The sequence below is a fragment of the Hyla sarda genome, chromosome 10, assembly GCF_029499605.1.
Source record: "Hyla sarda isolate aHylSar1 chromosome 10, aHylSar1.hap1, whole genome shotgun sequence".
In the NCBI taxonomy this organism is placed as follows: domain Eukaryota; kingdom Metazoa; phylum Chordata; class Amphibia; order Anura; family Hylidae; genus Hyla; species Hyla sarda.
This window is the reverse complement of record NC_079198.1, coordinates 139238113-139263557: the sequence shown is the minus strand read 5'-3', so window position 1 is coordinate 139263557 and position 25445 is coordinate 139238113. Positions and strand designations below refer to the sequence as shown.

General features: G+C 44.5%; 1 protein-coding gene across 2 annotated transcripts in view; it reads right to left on the bottom strand.

Annotated features, from left to right (window-relative positions):
* Positions 1 to 419: 419 nt before the first annotated feature.
* The window catches only part of DNAJC11 (DnaJ heat shock protein family (Hsp40) member C11), a 163806-nt gene continuing 138780 nt past the window's right edge, over positions 420 to 25445 (bottom strand). For both annotated transcript variants that reach the window (XM_056542338.1, XM_056542339.1), the window contains exons 9-16: positions 22952 to 23037; positions 19649 to 19765; positions 12621 to 12776; positions 11144 to 11213; positions 10958 to 11015; positions 9404 to 9546; positions 8091 to 8220; positions 420 to 1334 (exon numbers count right to left, since the gene is read on the bottom strand). In XM_056542338.1, coding sequence (XP_056398313.1) covers positions 1309 to 1334; positions 8091 to 8220; positions 9404 to 9546; positions 10958 to 11015; positions 11144 to 11213; positions 12621 to 12776; positions 19649 to 19765; positions 22952 to 23037 — 786 coding nt within the window. In that variant the 3' untranslated portion in view covers positions 420 to 1308. The remainder of the gene's footprint in view (positions 1335 to 8090; positions 8221 to 9403; positions 9547 to 10957; positions 11016 to 11143; positions 11214 to 12620; positions 12777 to 19648; positions 19766 to 22951; positions 23038 to 25445) is intronic.

The following is a 25445-nucleotide window of genomic DNA, read 5'->3' as shown; positions in this document are numbered from 1 at the left end:
CTGGGAGTTGTAGTTTTGCAACAGCTGGAGGCACCCTAGTTGGGAAACACTGCTGTAGGAGAAGGAGCATTTACAAAAACTACAACTCCTAACATGCCTGAACAGCCGTTGGCTGTCAGGGCATGCTGGGAGTTGTAGCTTTGCAACAGCTGGAGGCACCCTGTTGCCCTGGTTACTTTAGAGCAATGTTTCCTTACCAGGGTGCCTCCAGCTCCTGCAAAACTACAACTCCCAGCATGACTGGACAGCCAATGGCTGTCCAGGCATGCTGGGAGTTATAGTTTTACAAATGCTCCTTCTCTTATAGCAACGTTTCTCAACCAGTGGACTTCCAGCTGTTGCAAAACTACAACTCCCAGCATGCCCAGACAGCCAACGGCTGTCTGGGCATGCTGGGAGTTGTAGTTTTGCAAGAGCTGGAGGCACCCTGATTGGAAAACGCTGCTGTAGGAGAAAGAGTATTAACAAAATCTACAACTCCCAGCATGCCTGGACAGCCGTTGCTGGGAGTTGTAGTGTTGCAACAGCTGGAGCACACTGGTGGGGAAACATTGTCGGAGGAGAAGGACATTTACAAAAACTACAACTTCCAGCATGCACAGAGAGCTGTTGGCTGTCAGGGCATGCTGGTAGTTGTAGTTTTGCAACAGCTGTAGGTACACTGGTTGGAAAACATTGGTTTCAGAAGCTTTGGACCTAAAATAAAAAAAAACCTCTATCCATTACATCCCTATAGGGGGCAGTCATGCAATGATTGGTTGTAAGCATTTGCATACGGCCTCCTCCCGATGAAGATTTTGAAAATGGCGCCACATCTGTCAATGGGTTGTGTGTGGTATCACAGCTAAGCTGAGGAGGCTGAGCTGTAATACCACACACAACCTGAGGACAGGGGTGGCGCTGTTTTTGGAATAAAGCAGCCATATGTAGATACACACGTTGTGTAACAGACAGAGAGAGCTGGGTGCTCAGCAACATCACGGCCTCATCACTAGTGACCAGTGGTTCATCTTGCTGGGAGTTGTAGTCCCCCAACAGATTGAGATGCCAAGGTAGTATCCCTGACTATACCCAAGGAGGGGGTTATCCTTACTTAAAAGAGAATATGGCTCCAGTAAAAACATCGGCATTTTATCTGCTTTTTTGCTCATATATTATTTTGACACCTTTTTTTCTCTTTTTTAATAACACATTTATAGTCTTAAAAAAAATTAAGCTTTGTCGGATTCGTGTGCAGATAATCCAGGGTAGAGGTGTCCGGGCCCCGGATATAGACCAGTTCTGAGGGTGGAGTAGGTGGAGGGGGGCCTAGCCGTCCACATCGATCTTATGAGCTGAAAGAATGAAGAAGAACAGGACGGTCATAAAAAGGCCAAATCACAGGCGGAGAGGACATCACCGCGCTACGCTGCCTCGCCAGGCGTCATCTGGTTTATGGAGATGCAGGACATGATGTGGAATTGGGGGGGGCGAGGTGTGTGTTGGCGGGGGGGGGGGGGGGTGGGGGGGTGGGGGGGGGGGGGGATGGCCTTATTACAGCTGCCTGATGCTGCAAGGTGGTGTAGAATGTTTGTATGATGTATGAATGAATGATTTATAAATTAATTAATGAATGAAGTATGAATGAATTATGTATGAGTGAGTGAATGAATGCTTTACGTATGGATGGTGTACGGATGTATGAATGGTGTATGGTGTATGTATGTATGAATAAATCCTGTATGAATGGTCTATGTACAGAGGAATGGTGTATGAAGGAACGGCGCCTGTATGAATGGTGCATGTATGAATGGCGTATGAAGGAATGGTGTATGTACAGTATAAATGGCGCCTGTATGAATGGCGCCTGTATAAATGTGTATGAATGGTGTATGTATGAATGTGTATGAATGGTGTATGTATGAATGGCGTATGTATGAATGTGCATGAATGGTGTATGTCTGAATGTGTATGAATGGCGTATGTATGAATGGTGTAAGTATGAAAGTATGTATGGTGTATGTACAGTATGAATGATGTATCTATAGTATGAATGGTGTATGTATGAATGGCGTATGTATGAAAGTATGTATGGCGTATGTACAGTATGAATGGCGTATGAAGGAATGGTGTACAGTATAAATGGCGCCTGTATGAATGGCGCCTGTATGAATGGTGTGTGTATGAATGGCGTATGTATGAATGGCGTAAGTATGAAAGTATGTATGGTGTATGTACAGTATGAATGATGTATCTATAGTATGAATGGTGTATGTATGAAAGTATGTATGGTGTATGTACAGTATGTATGGTGTATGTACAGTATGAATGGTGTATGTACAGTATGAATGGTGTATGTATGAATGGTGTATGAATGGTGTATGTATGAATGGTGTATGTATGAATGGTGTATGTACAGTATGAATGGTGTATGTATGAATGGTGTATGTACAGTATGAATGGTGTATGTATGAATGGTGTATGTACAGTATGAATGGTGTATGTATGAATGGTGTATGTACAGTATGAATGGTGTATGTATGAATGGTGTATGTACAGTATGAATGGTGTATGAATGGTGTATGTACAGTATGAATGGTGTATGTACAGTATGAATGGTGTATGAATGGTGTATGTACAGTATGAATGGTGTATGAATGGTGTATGTACAGTATGAATGGTGTATGTACAGTATGAATGGTGTATGAATGGTGTATGTACAGTATGAATGGTGTATGAATGGTGTATGTACAGTATGAATGGTGTATGAATGGTGTATGTACAGTATAAATGGTGTATGTATAGTGTATGTACAGTATGAATGGTGTATGTACAGTATGAATGGTGTATGTATAGTGTATGTACAGTATGAATGGTGTATGTACAGTATGAATGGTGTATGAATGGTGTATGTACAGTATGAATGGTGTATGAATGGTGTATGTACAGTATGAATGGTGTATGAATGGTGTATGTACAGTATAAATGGTGTATGTATAGTGTATGTACAGTATGAATGAATGTAGAAAGCAGATCATGCATACTGCACGCTGGTAGAGTTCAGCTGCACAGTATACAGTATATTGTATATGAATTGTCTATTTACACTTATCTGGGTGTTGGGTAGAGTTTTCTATGGCACTATATCTGGGTGTTTCATGGCACTCTGTGCATGCTAAGGCATCATTCATCTAGGTACAGGTAGCACTGTTTGGTATAAATCTCTGGCACAATTCATCTGGACACTCTATGGCACTATTCATCTGGACCCTCTATGGAACTATTCATCTGGACCCTCTATGGCACTATTCATCTGGACCCTCTATGGCACTATTCATCTGGACCCTCTATGGCACTATTCATCTGGACCCTCTATGGCACTATTCATCTGGACACTCTATGGCACTATTCATCTAGACGCTCTATGGCACTATTCACCTGGACGCTCTATGGCACTATTCACCTGGACGCTCTATGGCACTATTCATCTGGACCCTCTATGGCACTATTCATCTGGACCCTCTATGGCACTATTCATCTGGACCCTCTATGGCACTATTCATCTGGACCCTCTATGGCACTATTCACCTGGACCCTCTATGGCACTATTCATCTGGACCCTCTATGGCACTATTCATCTGGACACTATGGCACTATTCATCTGGACGCTCTATGGCACTATTCATCTGGACGCTCTATGGCACTATTCATCTGGACGCTCTATGGCACTATTCATCTGGACGCTCTATGGCACTATTCATCTGGACGCTCTATGGCACTATTCAGGTGGACACTATGGCACTATTCAGGTGGACACTATGGCACTATTCATCTGGACACTCTATGGCCCTATTTATCTGGACACTCTATGGCACTATTCATCTGGACACTCTATGGCACTATTCATCTGGACACTCTATGGCCCTATTCATCTGGACACTCTATGGCCCTATTCATCTGGACACTCTATGGCCCTATTCATCTGGACACTCTATGGCCCTATTCATCTGGACACTCTATGGCCCTATTCATCTGGACACTCTATGGCCCTATTCATCTGGACACTCTATGGCCCTATTCATCTGGACACTCTATGGCACTATTCATCTGGACACTCTATGGCCCTATTTATCTGGACACTCTATGGCACTATTCATCTGGACACTTTATGGCACTATTCATCTGGACACTCTATGGCACTATTCATCTGGACACTCTATGGCACTATTCATCTGGACACTCTATGGCCCTATTCATCTGGACACTCTATGGCCCTATTCATCTGGACACTCTATGGCCCTATTCATCTGGACACTCTATGGCCCTATTCATCTGGACACTCTATGGCCCTATTCATCTGGACACTCTATGGCACTATTCACCTGGACACTCTATGGCACAATTTATCTGGACACTATGGCACTATTCATGTGGACACTATGGCACTATTCATCTGGACACTCTATGGCACTATTCATCTGGACGCTCTATGGCACTATTCATCTGGACGCTCTATGGCACTATTCATCTGGACACTATGGCCCTATTCATCTGGACACTCTATGGCCCTATTCATCTGGACACTCTATGGCACTATTCACCTGGACACTCTATGGCACAATTTATCTGGACACTATGGCACTATTCATGTGGACACTATGGCACTATTCATCTGGACACTCTATGGCACTATTCACCTGGACACTCTATGGCACTATTCATCTGGATGCTCTATGGCACTATTCATCTGGACACTCTATGGCACTATTCATCTGGACACTCTATGGCACAATTTATCTGAACACTATGTCTGGGAGTTGTAGGACACAGTATGAGCACTACGGCATTATAAATCTGCAGACTGTAGCATTGGTTGGGAAATCTTTTGCACTACGGCTCCAATTTACTCGTCTGAGACACAAACTTTGGGATTTTCCCACAACAACCAATCACAGATCAGATTTCATTTCAAATCAAATATGATCTCACATTGTTCTGTGGAATGAGCTGTAATGGATTATGGGAAAATCAGACCGTTTGTGCCTCATATTGATAAATAAGGACCAATGTATTTAAGGTTTAGGGCATTGTGCTCTTTATCTGGGAATCATGTGACACTGGCTGGGCAGTCTATGATGTTATTTATCTGGGAATCATGTGACTCTGGCTGGGCAGTCTATGACGCTATTTATCTGGGAATCATGTGACACTGGCTGGGCAGTCTATGATGTTATTTATCTGGGAATCATGTGACACTGGCTGGGCTGTCTATGACGCTATTTATCTGGGAATCATGTGACACTGGCTGGGCAGTCTATGATCCTCTTTATCTGGGAATCATGTGACACTGGCTGGGCAGTCTATGATCCTCTTTATCTGGGAATCATGTGACACTGGCTGGGCAGTCTATGATGTTATTTATCTGGGAATCATGTGACACTGGCTGGGCAGTCTATGCTGCTATTTATCTGGGAATCATGTGACACTGGCTGGGCAGTCTATGCTGCTATTTATCTGGGAATCATGTGACACTGGCTGGGCAGTCTATGCTGCTATTTATCTGGGAATCATGTGACACTGGCTGGGCAGTCTATGATGCTATTTATCTGGGAATCATGTGACACTGGCTGGGCAGTCTATGATGCTATTTATCTGGGAATCATGTGACACTGGCTGGGCAGTCTATGATGTTATTTATCTGGGAATCATGTGACACTGGCTGGGCAGTCTATGATGTTATTTATCTGGGAATCATGTGACACTGGCTGGGCAGTCTATGACGCTATTTATCTGGGAATCATGTGACACTGGCTGGGCTGTCTATGACGCTATTTATCTGGGAATCATGTGACTCTGGCTGGGCAGTCTATGACGCTATTTATCTGGGAATCATGTGACGCTGGCTGGGCAGTCTATGATGTTATTTATCTGGGAATCATGTGACACTGGCTGGGCAGTCTGATGCTATTTATCTGGGAATCATGTGACACTGGCTGGGCAGTCTATGATGTTAATATATCTGGGAATCATGTGACACTGGCTGGGCAGTCTATGATGTTAATATATCTGGGAATCATCTGACACTGGCTGGGCAGTCTGATGCTATTTATCTGGGAATCATGTGACACTGGCTGGGCAGTCTATGATGTTATTTATCTGGGAATCATGTGACACTGGCTGGGCAGTCTATAACGCTATTTATCTGGGAATCATGTGACACTGGCTGGGCTGTCTATGATGCTATTTATCTGGGAATCATGTGACACTGGCTGGGCAGTCTATGATGCTATTTATCTGGGAATCATGTGACACTGGCTGGGCAGTCTATGATGCTATTTATCTGGGAATCATGTGACACTGGCTGGGCAGTCTATGATCCTCTTTATCTGGGAATCATGTGACACTGGCTGAGCTGTCTATGATGCTATTTATCTGGGAATCCTGTGACACTGGCTGGGCAGTCTATGATGCTCTTTATCTGGGAATCATGTGACACTGGCTGGGCAGTCTATGATGCTCTATCTGGGAATCATGTGACACCGGCTGGGCAGTCTATGATGCTATTTATCTGGGAATCATGTGACACTGGCTGGGCAGTCTATGATGTTAATATATCTGGGAATCATGTGACACTGGCTGGGCAGTCTATGACGCTATTTATCTGGGAATCATGTGACTGGCTGGGCAGTCTATGATGCTATTTATCTGGGAATCATGTGACACTGGCTGGGCAGTCTATGCTGCTATTTATCTGGGAATCATGTGACACTGGCTGGGCAGTCTATGACGCTATTTATCTGGGAATCATGTGACTGGCTGGGCAGTCTATGATCCTCTTTATCTGGGAATCATGTGACACTGGCTGGGCAGTCTATGATGCTATTTATCTGGGAATCATGTGACACTGGCTGGGCAGTCTATGATGCTATTTATCTGGGAATCATGTGACACTGGCTGGGCAGTCTATGACGCTATTTATCTGGGAATCATGTGACTGGCTGGGCAGTCTATGACGCTATTTATCTGGGAATCATGTGACACTGGCTGGGCAGTCTATGATGCTATTTATCTGGGAATCATGTGACACTGGCTGGGCAGTCTATGCTGCTATTTATCTGGGAATCATGTGACACTGGCTGGGCAGTCTATGCTGCTATTTATCTGGGAATCATGTGACACTGGCTGGGCAGTCTATGCTGCTATTTATCTGGGAATCATGTGACACTGGCTGGGCAGTCTATGATGCTATTTATCTGGGAATCATGTGACACTGGCTGGGCAATCTATGCTGCTATTTATCTGGGAATCATGTGACACTGGCTGGGCAGTCTATGATGCTATTTATCTGGGAATCATGTGACACTGGCTGGGCAGTCTATGATGCTATTTATCTGGGAATCATGTGACACAGGCTGGGCAGTCTATGACGCTATTTATCTCGGAATCATGTGACACTGGCTGGGCAGTCTATGACGCTATTTATCTGGGAATCATGTGACACTGGCTGGGGAGTCTATGATGCTATTTATCTGGGAATCATGTGACACTGGCTGGGGAGTCTATGATGCTCTTTATCTGGGAATCATGTGACACCGGCTGGGCAGTCTCTGACGTTAATATATCTGGGAATCATGTGACACCGGCTGGGGAGTCTCTGACGTTAATATATCTGGGAATCATGTGACACTGGCTGGGGAGTCTCTGACGTTAATATATCTGGGAATCATGTGACACTGGCTGGGCAGTCTATGACGTTAATATATCTGGGAATCATGTGACACTGGCTGGGCAGTCTATGATGTTAATATATGTGGGAATCATGTGACACTGGCTGGGCAGTCTATGATGCTATTTATCTGGGAATCGTGACACTGGCTGGGTAGTCTATGACGTTATTTATCTGGGAATCATGTGACACTGGCTGGACACTCTACTGTGCTATTTATCATTTTAGCATTATTTGGGAACATTTATGACTAGTTATCTGGGTGGCACATCTGTGAACTTCAGTTATCTACAGATAGGAGAGGGACACCGGCCGCCCCCTACCACGGCCTCTTTACAGGTTTTGTCCCATGAGCCTTCATGTTCAGTCACCTATATAAACTCACATTGCTTTGGTATCCTAAGGGCTTCGTTGTCTCCGGACATGACTTGGTGCATCACTCCTCTGAACTGGTAAAGGATCTTTAAACTTTTATCTTCCCCGATACACGGGTCATAGAACCCAGGCAGGCCGGCCTACGAGGGAAGACAGTGTTAGTATGGAGGGATGGCGGCACATCTGCATTGTGGAAGTTAAACTTCTAACCCAGTGTATCCCAACCAGTGTGCCTCCAGCTGTTGCAAAACTACAACTCCCGGCATGCAAAACGTGCAAAACTACAACTCCCGGCAGTTTATAATACGCAAAACTACAACTCCCAGCATGTCTGGACAGCCGTTGATCAGCAGAGCATGCTGGAAGTTTTAGTTTTGCAAGAGCTGGAGGCTCCCTGGCTGGGAAACACTGCTGGAAAACTACAACTCCCAGCATGTCCTGCCAGCTAACGGCTGACCAGGCATTCTGGCGGTTGTAGTTTTGCATGCCGGCAGTTGTAGTTTTGCAAATGCTCCATCTTCTACGGTATCATTTCACAACCAGGGTGCCTCCAGCTGTTGCAAAAGTCTTTGGCTGTCTGGGCATGCTGGGAGATGTAGTTTTGCAACAGCTGAAGACACTCTGGTTGTGCAATGATACCGTAGAAGAAGGAACATTTGCAAAACTACAATTCCCAGCATGCCCCGACAGCCAAAGGCTTTCCAGACATGCTGGGAATTTTAGTTTTGCAAATGCACCTTCTTCTACGCTATCATTTCACAACCAGAGTGCCTCCAGCTGTTGCAAAATTACAACTCTCAGCATGTAAAGATATAACTGCCAGCACGCCCGGACAGCCGTTGGCTGTCAGGGCATGCTGGGAGTTGTAGTTTTCCAAATGCTCCTTCTGTTACAACAGTGTTTCCCAGCCAGGGTGCCTCCAGCTCTTGCAAAACAACAACTCCCAGCATGCTCTGCCAGCAAATGTCTGTCCAGACATGCTGGTTTTTGGACTCTCTCCCTCTGTGATCGAGAGGAGCAATCTACTGACCGAGGAAGAGCGCCAGATACACCGTATTCTGAAACCGCAGGTTGCGGTATTTAGCTCTTTACTGTTATGCTGGGAGTTGTAGTTTTGCCCATTTTGCAAGCTGGGAGTTGTAGTTTTGCAACAGCTGAAGGCACTCTGGTTGTGAAATGATACCTTAGGAGAAGGAGCATTTGCAAAACTACAACTCCCAGCATGCCCGGACAGCCAAAGGCTGTCCGGGCATGCTGGGAGTTGTAGTTTTGCAACAGCTGGAGGCACTCTTGTTGGGACACACTGTTTCTTGGTGTAGTCACCTTTGATGCTTCTGTAAGGATTAGCTTGGAGTCTTTCACCAGGCACTGCAGAGGCACGGTCACGTCTATTACTTTCACTTTCTCTTTCCTCCGGCTGTTGTCGGTGACAAATTTCCCATACCAGGCATTTAATATGATCAGTCCTGAAAAAGAAGAAAAATACATTTACTGTTATAGTAAAACTTGTATTCCCCATAAAATGCAGAATAGATTCTAGAGCATTGCACCATCCCTCTGTTATTCCTCCTGGAAATGTGTTATCCATCCATGATTCTACAATGTGACACTGTCCCGACCAGTGCTTGATATTATAATAAGGGCCGGCTCCACCTATAGGCAAAATAGGCAGCCGCCTAGAGCGCCCACTTGATGGGGCACCGTTCTGCCCTCCACAAGAGTGTTATTTCTCCAGGTCCAGACAGCCACTAAGCTGCCACCCCAATAGTAAGGAAATAAAATGAGGAGGGGGTTTGTTACAGTGTGTCACCCCAGTAGTAAGGAGATTACATGAGGAGGAGGTTTGTTACAGTGTGTCACCCCAGTAGTAAGGAGATTACATGAGGAGGAGGTTTGTTACAGTGTGTCACCCCAGTAGTAAGGAGATTACATGAGGAGGTGGTTTGCTACAGTGTGTCACCCCAGTAGTAAGGAGATTGCATGAGGAGGAGGTTTGTTACAGTGTGTCACCCCAGTAGTAAGGAGATTACATGAGGAGGGGGTTTGTTACAGTGTGTCACCCCAGTAGTAAAGAGATTACATGAGGAGGAGGTTTGTTACAGTGTGTCACCCCAATAGTAAGTAAATAAAATGAGGAGGGGGTTTGTTACAGTGTGTCACCCCAGTAGTAAGGAGATTACATGAGGAGGGGGTTTGTTACAGTGTGTCACCCCAGTAGTAAGGAGATTACATGAGGAGGAGGTTTGTTGCAGTGTGTCACCCCAGTAGTAAGGAGATTACATGAGGAGGTGGTTTGCTACAGTGTGTCACCCCAGTAGTAAGGAGATTACATGAGGAGGGGGTTTGTTACAGTGTGTCACAACAGTAGTAAGGAGATTACATAAGGAGGAGGTTTGTTACAGTGTGTCACCCCAGTAGTAAGGAGATTACATGAGGAGGAGGTTTGTTACAGTGTGTCACCCCAGTAGTAAGGAGATTACATGAGGAGGGGGTTTGTTACAGTGTGTCACCCCAGTAGTAAGGAGATTACATGAGGAGGAGGTTTGTTACAGTGTGTCACCCCAGTAGTAAGGAGATTACATGAGGAGGAGGTTTGTTACAGTGTGTCACCCCAGTAGTAAGGAGATTACATGAGGAGGAGGTTTGTTACAGTGTGTCACAACAGTAGTAAGGAGATTACATGAGGAGGAGGTTTGTTACAGTGTGTCACCCCAGTAGTAAGGAGATTACATGAGGAGGAGGTTTGTTACAGTGTGTCACCCCAGTAGTAAGCCGGGGCGTGTTAAGGGGAGGAGTTAAGGGGGAGGGTACTGAATAAGGAGGAAGATAACGAAAATAAATGAATAAATGACTCCGGGGTATCACAAAATCTCTTACCCATTCTAGACTCTTCCGCTTCTATAATCCTCCGTACAGACTCTTGCATTAGACGCACCTGCAAATCAGACGACAACATCAGGACCATGTTGGAGAACTTTTCAGGTTCTGGATCATTACACAGCAGTAAACGCATTTCTTCAATCTGTATTCCAGAATGAGGAGGATGTGAAGACAGGTACTCACTGCAGCCTCTGCCTCCTGCTTCTTCTGTAACACGTCAGACGCTGAGTTTTCCCTCTGCTTCTCTAATTCTCTGTCAAAAGAGGAAAATGTTAAAAATGTAAAAAAAACAAGCAAAAGCTCAAAAAATCATATCAGGTTTACAAGGTATAAACCTCAGCCTTATTACCTGCAAACCTCCACTGACAAAATGAGAACAGGAAAGGGACTGGTTCCTAGTGGGCAGTCAGTTTGTGTTTTCCTATGGAGGTTTACATCTCTAGTGAAGTATAATACAGGATATAACTCAGGATCAGTACAGGATCAGTAATGTAATGTATGTACACAGTGATCTCACCAGCAGAATAGTGAGTACAGCTCTGGAGTATAATGCAGGATATAACTCAGGATCAGTACAGGATAAGTAATGTAATGTATGTACACAGTGACCTCACCAGCAGAATAGTGAGTACAGCTCTGGGGTATAATACAGGATATAACTCAGGATCAGTACAGGATAAGTAATGTAATGTATGTACACAGTGACCCCACCAGCAGAATAGTGAGTACAGCTCTGGAATATAATACAGGATATAACTCTGGATCAGTACAGGATATGTAATGTATGTACACAGTGATCTAACCAGCAGAATAGTGAGTACAGCTCTGGAGTATAATACAGGATATAACTCAGGATCAGTACAGGATAAGTAATGTAATATATGTACACAGTGAACTCACCAGCAGAATAGTGAGTACAGCTCTGGAGTATAATATAGGATATAACTCAGGATCAGTACAGGATAAGTAATGTAATATATGTACACAGTGACCTCAATAGCAGAATAGTGAGTACAGCTCTGGAGTATAATACAGGATATAACTCTGGATCAGTACAGGATATGTAATGTATGTACACAGTGATCTCACCAGCAGAATAGTGAGTACAGCTCTGGAGTATAATACAGGATATAACTCAGGATATGCTGTGAGATCTTATACAGACAGGGGCTGTGTCTTTCCAAATCAAATCCATTAAACTGAATTTACTTTTATTTTCTGGTGCAAAGAGTCAAATAGGCGTTTCCAAGCCCATGTAATGCTGTGGACCAGAAAGCCTTTTCACTTCCCATCTATCCCTGATTCAGTGTCAGCTGGAAGCCGAGCCCTGTTTACAAATCTCTCACCTGCACAATGTGTAAGCAGAGAGCAGGAACAGGATTTACAAACAGGGCTCGGCTTCCAGACGACTGTCAATCAAGCAGGGATGGGAGAGGAAGCGAGGTGTTGGAGAGAGAGAACAGGTGAAAAACAAGTCAAGAATAGCTCCATTTTACGATTAAATGGGGAAAAGTTGTAACTAAACATTAAACAAACTTATTTGTGCAGTTTTGCTGTAGAGAATAAAATAAGCTCCGTATTAATGCAAACGTGTTATTTTTTCTGCCCATAGAGATGATGTCGGGGTGAGTTATAGGACGAGTGCTGGCGAGGTACTTACTTCTCTTTCTGTGCCTTGAGGTAAGGTTTGATGATAAGCCGATGCATGGCTACATAGATAATAAGAGGCCCCGCAGTGGCGTAAAACACGGCGCTCGGTAGAAGCTGATCTGTCAGGTGAATGGGGAAGAAATATGTCTGACTGGCTCTATTCAACCTGGAATAAAGAAGAGCAGGAACAGATTAATAGAAACCGTCTGCAGGGCTCCCGCCGCCAAACAAGCCGTAATTTATACATCGCAACCAAAGCTGAATCTCATCCGACCTCAGGAGCAAAACCTGACATATCGATTAGCCTCCATCCCTGTAAGAGGTGCGGGGCATCTATCAGAGGAGAATGGGCAGACTGGACAATAAACTGATCAACTAAAAGGAATAATTCCTCAAACAAATGTGATTAATGTCTTAGAAAGGAAAGAACAGGAAATGTTCACAGACGCTTCAGATTGTAAACGATTCTCTGCAGCGCAATTTACTATAATAAGGTCGGTTAATTCTGCTGTATAAAACATGGCTGCACGGCGCCCCCTTGTGGTAGAAGGCGGAATACATTGTAGGTAAAGTAGAAATCCTGGCACTCAAGACTCTTAAATAATCATTTCTTTTATTTCAGTATTTACTCATATGACACCTCATAGCTACATTGTAGGTCGGCACCACCAACCTGCGGCAATCGCAAAACTACAACTCCTATCATGGCCAAACAGTCCCAGCTTCTGAAAATCATAATACACACGTCACTGCACAGCATAGTAATACACACCTCAGCTGCTGCAGAACATCATAATACACACCTCAGCTTCTGCAGAACATTATAATACACACCTCAGCCTCTGCAGAACATCATAATACACACCTCAGCTTCTGCAGAACATTATAATACACACCTCAGCTTCTGCAGAACATCATAATACACACCTCAGCCTCTGCAGTACATCATAATACACACCTCAGCCTCTGCAGAACATCATAATACACGCCTCAGCTGCTGTAGAACATCATAATACATACCTCAGCCTCTGCAGAACATCATAATACACACCTCAGCCTCTGCAGTACATCATAATACACACCTCAGCCTCTGCAGAACATCATAATACACGCCTCAGCTGCTGTAGAACATCATAATACATACCTCAGCCTCTGCAGAACATCATAATACACACCTCAGCCTCTGCAGTACATCATAATACACACCTCTGCTGCTGTAGAACATCATAATACACACCTCAGCCTCTGCAGAACATCATAATACACACCTCAGCCTCTGCAGTACATCATAATACACACCTCAGCCTCTGCAGAACATCATAATACACGCCTCAGCTGCTGTAGAACATCATAATACATACCTCAGCCTCTGCAGAACATCATAATACACACCTCAGCCTCTGCAGAACATCATAATACACACCTCAGCCTCTGCAGAACATCATAATACACGCCTCAGCTGCTGTAGAACATCATAATACACACCTCAGCCTCTGCAGTACATCATAATACACACCTCAGCCTCTGCAGTACATCATAATACACACCTCAGCCTCTGCAGTACATCATAATACACACCTCAGCTTCTGCAGAACATCATAATACACACCTCAGCCTCTGCAGTACATCATAATACACACCTCTGCCTCTGCAGAACATCATAATACACACCTCAGCCTCTGCAGAACATCATAATACACGCCTCAGCTGCTGTAGAACATCATAATACACACCTCAGCCTCTGCAGAACATCATAATACACGCCTCAGCTGCTGTAGAACATCATAATACACACCTCAGCCTCTGCAGAACATCATAATACACACCTCAGCTGCTGTAGAACATCATAATACACACCTCAGCCTCTGCAGTACATCATAATACACGCCTCAGCCTCTGCAGAACATCATAATACACGCCTCAGCTGCTGTAGAACATCATAATACACACCTCAGCTTCTGCAGAACATCATAATACACACCTCAGCCTCTGCAGAACATCATAATACACACCTCAGCCTCTGCAGAACATCATAATACACGCCTCAGCCTCTGCAGAACATCATAATACATACCTCAGCCTCTGCAGAACACCATAATACACACCTCAGCCTCTGCAGAACATCATAATACACACCTCAGCCTCTGCAGAACATCATAATACACGCCTCAGCTGCTGTAGAACATCATAATACACACCTCAGCTTCTGCAGAACATCATAATACACACCTCAGCTTCTGCAGAAGATCATAATACACACCTCAGCTTCTGCAGAACATCATAATACACATCTCAGCCTCTGCAGAACATCATAATACACACCTCAGCCTCTGCAGAACATCATAATACACACCTCAGCCTCTGCAGAACATCATAATACACACCTCAGCCTCTGCAGTACATCATAATACACACCTCTGCTGCTGTAGAACATCATAATACACACCTCAGCCTCTGCAGTACATCATAATACACACCTCAGCCTCTGCAGAACATCATAATACACACCTCAGCCTCTGCAGAACATCATAATACACACCTCTGCTGCTGTAGAACATCATAATACACACCTCAGCTTCTGCAGTACATCATAATACACACCTCAGCCTCTGCAGAACATCATAATACACACCTCAGCCTCTGCAGAACATCATAATACACGCCTCAGCTGCTGTAGAACATCATAATACACACATCAGCCTCTGCAGTACATCATAATACACACCTCAGCTGCTGTAGAACATCATAATACACACCTCAGCCTCTGCAGAACATCATAATACACACCTCAGCCTCTGCAGAACATCATAATACACGCCTCAGCTTCTGCAGAACATCATAATACACACCTCAGCCTCTGCAGAACATCATAATACACACCTCAGCCTCTGCAGAACATCATAATACACACCTCAGCCTCTGCAGAACATCATAATACACACCTCAGCCTCTGCAGTACATCATAATACACACCTCAGCCTCTGCAGAACATCATAATACACACCTCAGCTTCTGCAGAACATCATAATACACACCTCAGCCTCTGCAGTACATCATAATACACACCTCAGCCTCTGCAGAACATCATAATACACACCTCAGCCTCTGCAGTACATCATAATACACACCTCAGCCTCTGCAGTACATCATAATACACACCTCAGCCTCTGCAGAACATCATAATACACGCCTCAGCTGCTGTAGAACATCATAATACACGCCTCAGCTTCTGCAGAACATCATAATACACACCTCAGCCTCTGCAGAACATCATAATACACACCTCAGCCTCTGCAGAACATCATAATACACACCTCAGCTTCTGCAGAACATCATAATACATACCTCAGCCTCTGCAGAACATCATAATACATACCTCAGCCTCTGCAGAACACCATAATACACACCTCAGCCTCTGCAGAACATCATAATACACACCTCAGCCTCTGCAGAACATCATAATACACGCCTCAGCTGCTGTAGAACATCATAATACACACCTCAGCTTCTGCAGAACATCATAATACACACCTCAGCTGCTGCAGAACATCATAATACACACCTCAGCTGCTGCAGAACATCATAATACACACCTCAGCTTCTGCAGAACATCATAATACACACCTCAGCCTCTGCAGAACATCATAATACACACCTCAGCCTCTGCAGAACATCATAATACACACCTCAGCCTCTGCAGAACATCATAATACACACCTCAGCCTCTGCAGTACATCATAATACACACCTCAGCCTCTGCAGTACATCATAATACACACCTCAGCCTCTGCAGTACATCATAATACACACCTCAGCTTCTGCAGAACATCATAATACACACATCAGCCTCTGCAGTACATCATAATACACGCCTCTGCTGCTGTAGAACATCATAATACACACCTCAGCCTCTGCAGTACATCATAATACACACCTCTGCTGCTGTAGAACATCATAATACACACCTCAGCCTCTGCAGTACATCATAATACACACCTCTGCTGCTGTAGAACATCATAATACACACCTCAGCTTCTGCAGAACATCATAATACACACCTCAGCCTCTGCAGAACATCATAATACACACCTCAGCCTCTGCAGAACATCATAATACACGCCTCAGCTGCTGTAGAACATCATAATACACACATCAGCCTCTGCAGTACATCATAATACACACCTCAGCTGCTGTAGAACATCATAATACACACCTCAGCCTCTGCAGTACATCATAATACACACCTCAGCCTCTGCAGTACATCATAATACACACCTCAGCTTCTGCAGAACATCATAATACACACCTCAGCTGCTGCAGAACATCATAACACACACCTCAGCTGCTGCAGAACATCATAATACACACCTCAGCTTCTGCAGAACATCATAACACACACCTCAGCTGCTGCAGAACATCATAATACACACCTCAGCTGCTGCAGAACATCATAATACACACCTCAGCTTCTGCAGAACATCATAATACACACCTCAGCTTCTGCAGAACATCATAATACACACCTCAGCTTCTGCAGAACATCATAATACACACCTCAGCTTCTGCAGAACATCATAATACACACCTCAGCTGCTGCAGAACATCATAATACACACCTCAGCCTCTGCAGTACATCATAATACACACCTCAGCCTCTGCAGAACATCATAATACACGCCTCAGCTGCTGTAGAACATCATAATACATACCTCAGCCTCTGCAGAACATCATAATACACACCTCAGCCTCTGCAGAACATCATAATACACGCCTCAGCTGCTGTAGAACATCATAATACACACCTCAGCCTCTGCAGTACATCATAATACACACCTCAGCCTCTGCAGTACATCATAATACACACCTCTGCTGCTGTAGAACATCATAATACACACCTCAGCCTCTGCAGAACATCATAATACACGCCTCAGCTGCTGTAGAACATCATAATACACACATCAGCCTCTGCAGTACATCATAATACACACCTCAGCCTCTGCAGAACATCATAATACACACCTCAGCCTCTGCAGTACATCATAATACACCCCTCAGCTGCTGTAGAACATCATAATACACACCTCAGCCTCTGCAGTACATCATAATACACACCTCAGCCTCTGCAGTACATCATAATACACACCTCAGCCTCTGCAGTACATCATAATACACACCTCAGCTTCTGCAGAACATCATAATACACACCTCAGCTTCTGCAGAACATCATAACACACACCTCAGCTGCTGCAGAACATCATAATACACACCTCAGCTGCTGCAGAACATCATAATACACACCTCAGTTTCTGCAGAACATCATAATACACACCTCAGCTTCTGCAGAACATCATAATACACACCTCAGCTGCTGCAGAACATTATAACACACACCTCAGCTTCTGCAGAACATCGTAACACACACCTCAGCTGCTGCAGAACATCATAATACACACCTCAGCTTCTGCAGAACATCATAATACACACCTCAGCTTCTGCAGAACATCATAACACACACCTCAGCTGCTGCAGAACATCATAACACACACCTCAGCTTCTGCAGAACATCATAATACACACCTCAGCTTCTGCAGAACATCATAATACACACCTCAGCCTCTGCAGAACATCATAATACACACCTCAGCTTCTGCAGAACATCATAATACACACCTCAGCTTCTGCAGAACATCATAATACACACCTCAGCTTCTGCAGAACATCATAATACACACCTCAGCTTCTGCAGAACATCATAATACACACCTCAGCTTCTGCAGAACATCATAATACACACCTCAGCTTCTGCAGAACATCATAATACACACCTCAGCTTCTGCAGAACATCATAATACACACCTCAGCTTCTGCAGAACATCATAATACACACCTCAGCTTCTGCAGAACATCATAATACACACCTCAGCTGCTGCAGAACATTATAATACACACCTCAGCTTCTGCAGAACATCGTAACACACACCTCAGCTGCTGCAGAACATCGTAACACACACCTCAGCTGCTGCAGAACATTATAATACACACCTCAGCTTCTGCAGAACATCGTAACACACACCTCAGCTGCTGCAGAACATCATAATACACACCTCAGCTTCTGCAGAACATCATAATACACACCTCAGCTTCTGCAGAACATCATAACACACACCTCAGCTGCTGCAGAACATCATAATACACACCTCAGCTTCTGCAGAACATCATAATACACACCTCAGCTTCTGCAGAACATCATAATACACACCTCAGCCTCTGCAGAACATCATAATACACACCTCAGCTTCTGCAGAACATCATAATACACACCTCAGCTTCTGCAGAACATCATAATACACACCTCAGCCTCTGCAGAACATCATAATACACACCTCAGCTTCTGCAGAACATCATAATACACACCTCAGCCTCTGCAGAACATCATAATACACACCTCAGCCTCTGCAGAACATCATAATACACACCTCAGCTTCTGCAGAACATCATAATACACACCTCAGCTTCTGCAGAACATCATAATACACACCTCAGCCTCTGCAGAACATCATAATACACACCTCAGCTTCTGCAGAACATCATAATACACACCTCAGCTTCTGCAGAACATCATAATACACACCTCAGCCTCTGCAGAACATCATAATACACACCTCAGCTTCTGCAGAACATCATAATACACACCTCAGCTTCTGCAGAACATCATAATACACACCTCAGCCTCTGCAGAACATCATAATACACACCTCAGCTTCTGCAGAACATCATAATACACACCTCAGCTTCTGCAGAACATCATAATACACACCTCAGCCTCTGCAGAACATCATAATACACACCTCAGCTTCTGCAGAACATCATAATACACACCTCAGCTTCTGCAGAACACCATAACACAAACCTTAGTTGCTACAGACCTTTTTACAGAGGTTCCGTAGCAGCACAGGAATTATAAGGAATCATTCCCTGTGCTGTCATGTAGACCCCCGTGTGACTGACGTGACCGTATGACCGTGGGTGATAACTTACTTGACTTTTAACGATACGCCCTGCGGCACGCCGACGCTCACCGTGGCTCCTAATACACTGTGCCTAGAGATCTTCCTCTCCGCGCCGTACTCCACCACCGTCCCGAAGAAGCCGGCCCTGAAACGGAAGAGACATGGTCAATGAGATACCTGACACACCAATAGATTGGTCTGCAATCTGTGGCCCTCCCAGCAGACTACAACTCCCAGCATGTCCTCATAGCATCACAAATGTGGGTTGTTAATAACAGCAGTGTCCTGGGCTGCAGAGCGTTACTCTAGAGCAGTGTTTCCCAACCAGTGTGCCTCCAGCTGTTGAAAATGCTCCTTCTCCTATGGCAGTATTTCCCAACCAGTGTGCCTTCAGCTGTTGCAAAACTACAACTCCAAGCATGCCCGGACAGCCAACGGCTGTCCGGGCATGCTGGGAGTTGTAGTTTTGCAAATGCTCCTTCTCTTATAGCAATGTTTCCCAACTAGGGTGCCTTCAGCTGTTGCAAAACTACAACTGCCAGCATGATTTGACAGCCAACGGCTGTCCGGACATGCTGGGAGTTGTAGTTTTGAAAATATTCCTCCACCTAGGGCAGCATTTCCCAATGAGGGTGCCTCCAGCTGTTTGAAAACTACAACTACAAGCATGCCAGGACAGCTGGAGACTGTCCGGTCATGCTGGGAGTTATAGTTTTGCAAATGCTCCATTTCCTATGGCAGCGTTTCCCAACCAGTGAGCCTCCAGCTGTTGCAAAACTACATCTCCAAGCATGATCAGACAGCCAGCCAATGGCTGTCCGGGCATGCTGGGAGTTGTACTTTTGAAAATACTCTTCCATCTAGGGAAGCATTTCCCAGTCAGGGTGCCTCCAGCTGTTTACAAACTACAACTACAAGCATGCCAGGACAGACTGTCCGGGCATGCTGGGAGTTGTAGTTTTGCAAATGCTCCTTAATGCAAATGCTTGTTACAGCAATTTTTACCAACCAGCGAGCCTCCAGCTGTTGCAAAACGACAACCTCCAGCACACCCGGACAGCTGTTGGCCTTTTGGGCATCCTGAGAGTTGTAGTTTTCCAACAGCTGGAGGCTCACTAGTTGGGAAACGCTGCCATAGGAAAAAAGAGCATTTACAAAACTACAACTTCCAGCATGCCGGGAGAGCCAACAGCACGCTGGGAGTTGTAGTTTTGCAACAGCTGGAGGTGCACTGGCCGGTAGAGGGGGTAGGCGCGCATTACTAATAGAGCCATCCGCTTCCGAAGAATAAAATAAAACTCCATCAATTAACCGGTTTTGCCTTGTGCGATGAGCGATCGGCAGTAAATGCCCTCCCCGCTCCCCTGGAATCTGTTAGGAGTCGGAGGAATCAATAAGTCCAGTCCCCGGAGTGGCGCGCTCTTGACTCCGCTCCTCGCACGGCTGACATTGAAGGGATTAAACAACACATGAATCAATCGGCGGAGAAGAAAAAATAATCACAATGTTATTAGCGGGGCACCACAGGGTTAATCCTAATTGGATTGCAATAGGCTCATAATTCACTGTCAGCGCATTGACCCGATACGTGGGGCGAGAACAGATACGGCGCGGAAAAGAGAGAGAAAGAGAGAACGGCGCTACTCTCATTTTTACAGGCCTGACAACCGGGTGATGAAACGAGCGCATTGATAGCGAGGACTAATCCCCGGACATTACGCCTACAATAACCGCGGCTGCAACCTCATATATCTCAATAGCCATCAAAGGGCTGAGATATAAGGTGCGGCTGATGAGGACTGATAGGTTTTATATGGAAAACTGCAAATAGATCATAAAAGTCCCTTAATGGGACTCCTAACCTATTAGCCGGAACCTATGCAGAAAGTCGCTTTTGCGCCAGTGTTGGTCGGTTGGACATTTGTGGATTTCAATATGCAAAGTGGCCGCTTGGTTGATGGCAATGGAGGGGGGGGCGGGGTTTATCCCTGCTATTGGCTAGAAGCATAGGGAACCAGCACCAGGCTGGGGGGGAGGGGTATTACTAATGGGGCACTGCACTACTGTATAACAAAATCTTCTATCCGCAGGACAGGGCGTAAGTTTTTGCCAATCACACAGATCAGACTACTAGTATAATACAAATATATTTGCTAATATATCCTGATCCCATAGAGATAGCAGCAGTATACAGATAGAGCTGGAGGGGAGGTTTATAACTACTATATATCCTGATCCCATAGAGATAGCAGCAGTATACAGATAGAGCTGGAGGGGAGGTTTATAACTAATATATATCCTGATCCCATAGACATAGCAGCAGTATACAGATAGAGCTGGAGGGGAGGTGTATAACTACTATATATCCTGATCACAGAGATAGCAGCAGTATACAGATAGATCTGGAGGAGAGATGTATAACTACTATATATACTGGTCCTATAGCGATAGCAGCAGTATACAGATAGAGCTGGAGGGGAGGTGTATAACTACTATATATCCTGATCACAGAGATAGCAGCAGTATACAGATAGATCTGGAGGAGAGATGTATAACTACTATATATACTGGTCCTATAGAGATAGCAGCAGTATACAGATAGAACTGGAGGGGAGGTATATTACTACTATATATCCTGATCCCATAGAGATAGCAGCAGTATACAGATAGAGCTGGAGGGGAGGTATATAACTACTATATATCCTGATCCCATAGAGATAGCAGCAGTATACAGATAGAGCTGGAGGGGAGGTATATAACTACTATATATCCTGATCCCATAGAGATAGCAGCAGTATACAGATAGAGCTGGAGGGGAGGTATATAACTACTATATATCCTGACCCCATAGAGATAGCAGCAGTATATAGATAGAGCTGGAGGGGAGGTATATAACTACTATATATCCTGATCCCATAGAGATAGCAGCAGTATATAGATAGAGCTGGAGGGGAGGTGTATAACAACTATATGTACTGATCCCATAGAGATAGCAGCAGTATACAGATAGAACTGGAGGGGAGGTATATAACTACTATATATCCTAATTCCATAGAGATAGCAGCAGTATACAGATAGAGCTGGAGGGGAGGTATATAATTACTCTATATCCTGATCCCATAGATAGCAGCAGCAGTAAACAGATAGAACTGGAGGGGAGGTATTTAATTACTAAATATCCTGATCCCATAGAGATAGCAGCAGTATACAGATAGAGCTGGAGGGGAGGTATATAACTACTATATATCCTGACCCCATAGAGATAGCAGCAGTATACAGATCCTGCTCCAGGCACTGAATACATCCATATTAATCACATTTTCCTACTTACTTAATGGATCCCTTGAGCCGGGTCTGTTCTTCATCTTGAAACTTGTGCTGGTAGCTGAGCATCATAAAGGAATGGGGGATCCCGAGCTGGAACACAAGACACACAACGGGATTTCAACACATCTGTGCATGGGGTCATGGGACTGAAGAGGTATTAAGATCTCTGCTTGCTGTCAATGATTGAGAAGAGGATCTAAAGCCATACATAGTCTAGTCTTGCTCTTAGCTTAGAAAGGGCCCAATTTTATTAGCCTACTAGCTGAGCACACTGCGTTGCCCGGTACATTGTTGCTTTTCCTCTTCCAGAAGGTTTAGGTAGTAAGAACGTGCAATGGTGGAAATTCGGGCGGTGACTATTTCTGTAATATGGCTGCTTCACCAGACAGCTCATCTCTTCAGGAGACTGGGATAGCTGGGGGAGTACTGTGAGCCCCGCACTGTATACTGCCTGCCACCCAGCTTTCCTGGTCTCCTTAATAGATTATCTGCTGCATCCATATTAGAGCTCTTAAGAAAACTGGGAAAGCTGGGTGGCATGCATGCTGTGTGCCACCTAGCTTTCCCAGTCTCTTGAAGCCCCAAAAGTGAGAGGCTGCTCATCTTCTCTCCAATCCTCACTATGGCAGTGTTTCCATGCCCTCTCCCTGCCCCCGCACTAATTATACTCTGCACCTGCCTGCTGGACAGTTAAATCACACTTTACCATGTCGTTGGTACGGTGGCAGGATGTTTTAAAACTCCCGGGCAATCTCTGCAGCCCGGGGGTAACAAGATAAGCAGAAGTACCGGAAGTCACATACTGTCTGGTAGCTCACCGTTTCCTCCATCTGTTGCAACAGCTATATCCAATTACTTTCAACCTGTGGTCCTCCTGCTGTTGCAATACTACAACTCCCAGCATGCCCTGACAGCAAAAGGCTGTTTCCACCGTTCCAGAATATCTCCTCAGACCTGCCCACAGGCAACACCATTGTGCAATGCGATCTCTCGCTGGGTTTCCCTCTCCGGAGCGTGCTTTGCTAATTGCTTTGTTATCTACAGCCCGGCGTGTTTTTTATTATATGGATCGAGAGGTTTAAAAGGGGGGAAAAAAGCTAATAAAACCTTCCTTCAGTTGTAAAGTCTTTGTGCGTTTTCACTTTTTTTTTTTTTTTATTGAAATTTTAACTGTATGAGCGAGCCAGATGGAAATGAAATTAACCCCTTAAGGACTCAGCCCATTTTGGCCTTAAGGACAATTTAATTTTTACGTTTTCATTTTTTCCTCCTCGCCTTCTAAAAATCATAACTCTTTTATATTTTCATCCACAGACTAGTATGAGGGCTTGTTTTTTGCGCGACCAGTTGTCCTTTGTAATGACATCACTCATTATATCATAAAATGTATGGCGCAACCAAAAAACACTATTTTTGTGGGGAAATTAAAACGAAAAACGCAATTTTGCTAATTTTGGAAGGTTTTGTTTTCACGACGTACAATTTATGGTAAAAATGACGTGTGTTCTTTATTCTGAGGGTCAATACGATTAAAATGATACCCATTATTATATACTTTTATATTATTGTTGCGCTTAAAAAAAAATCACAAAGTTTTTAACCAAATGAGTACGTTTATAATCCCTTTATTTTGATGACCTCTAACTTTTTTATTTTTCCGTATAAGTGGCGGTATGGGGGCTCATTTTTTGCGCCATGATCTGTACTTTTTTTGATACCACATTTGCATATAAAAAACTTTTAATACATTTTTTATAATTTTTTTTTATAAAATGTATTAAAAAAGTAGGAATTTTGGACTTTTTTTTTTTTTCGTTCACGCCGTTCACCGTACGGGATCATTAACATTTTATTTTAATAGTTCGGACATTTACGCACGCGGCGATACCAAATATGTCTATAAAAAATGTTTTTTACGCTTTTTGGGGGTAAAATAGGAAAAAACGGATGTTTTACTTTTTTATTGGGGGAGGGGATTTTTCACTTTTTTTTTACTTTTACTTTTACATTTTTTTTTACACTTGAATAGTCCCCATAGGGGACTATTCATAGCAATACCATGATTGCTAATACTGATCTGTTCTATGTATAGGACATAGAACAGATCAGTGTTTACGGTGATCTCCTGCTCTGGTCTGCTCGATCACAGACCAGAGCAGGAGATGCCGGGAGCCGCACGGAGGAAGGAGAGGGGACCTCCGTGCGGCGTTATGAATGATCGGATCCCCGCAGCAGCGCTGCGGGCGATCCGATCGTTCATTTAAATCGCGAACTGCCGCAGATGCCGGGATCTGTATTGATCCCGGCACCTGAGGGGTTAATGGCGGACGCCCGCGAGATCGCGGGCGTCGGCCATTGCCGGCGGGTCCCTGGCTGCGATCAGCAGCCGGGATCAGCCGCGCATGACACGGGCATCGCTCCGATGCCCGCGGTTATGCTTAGGACGTAAATGTACGTCCTGGTGCGTTAAGTACCACCTCACCAGGACGTACATTTAC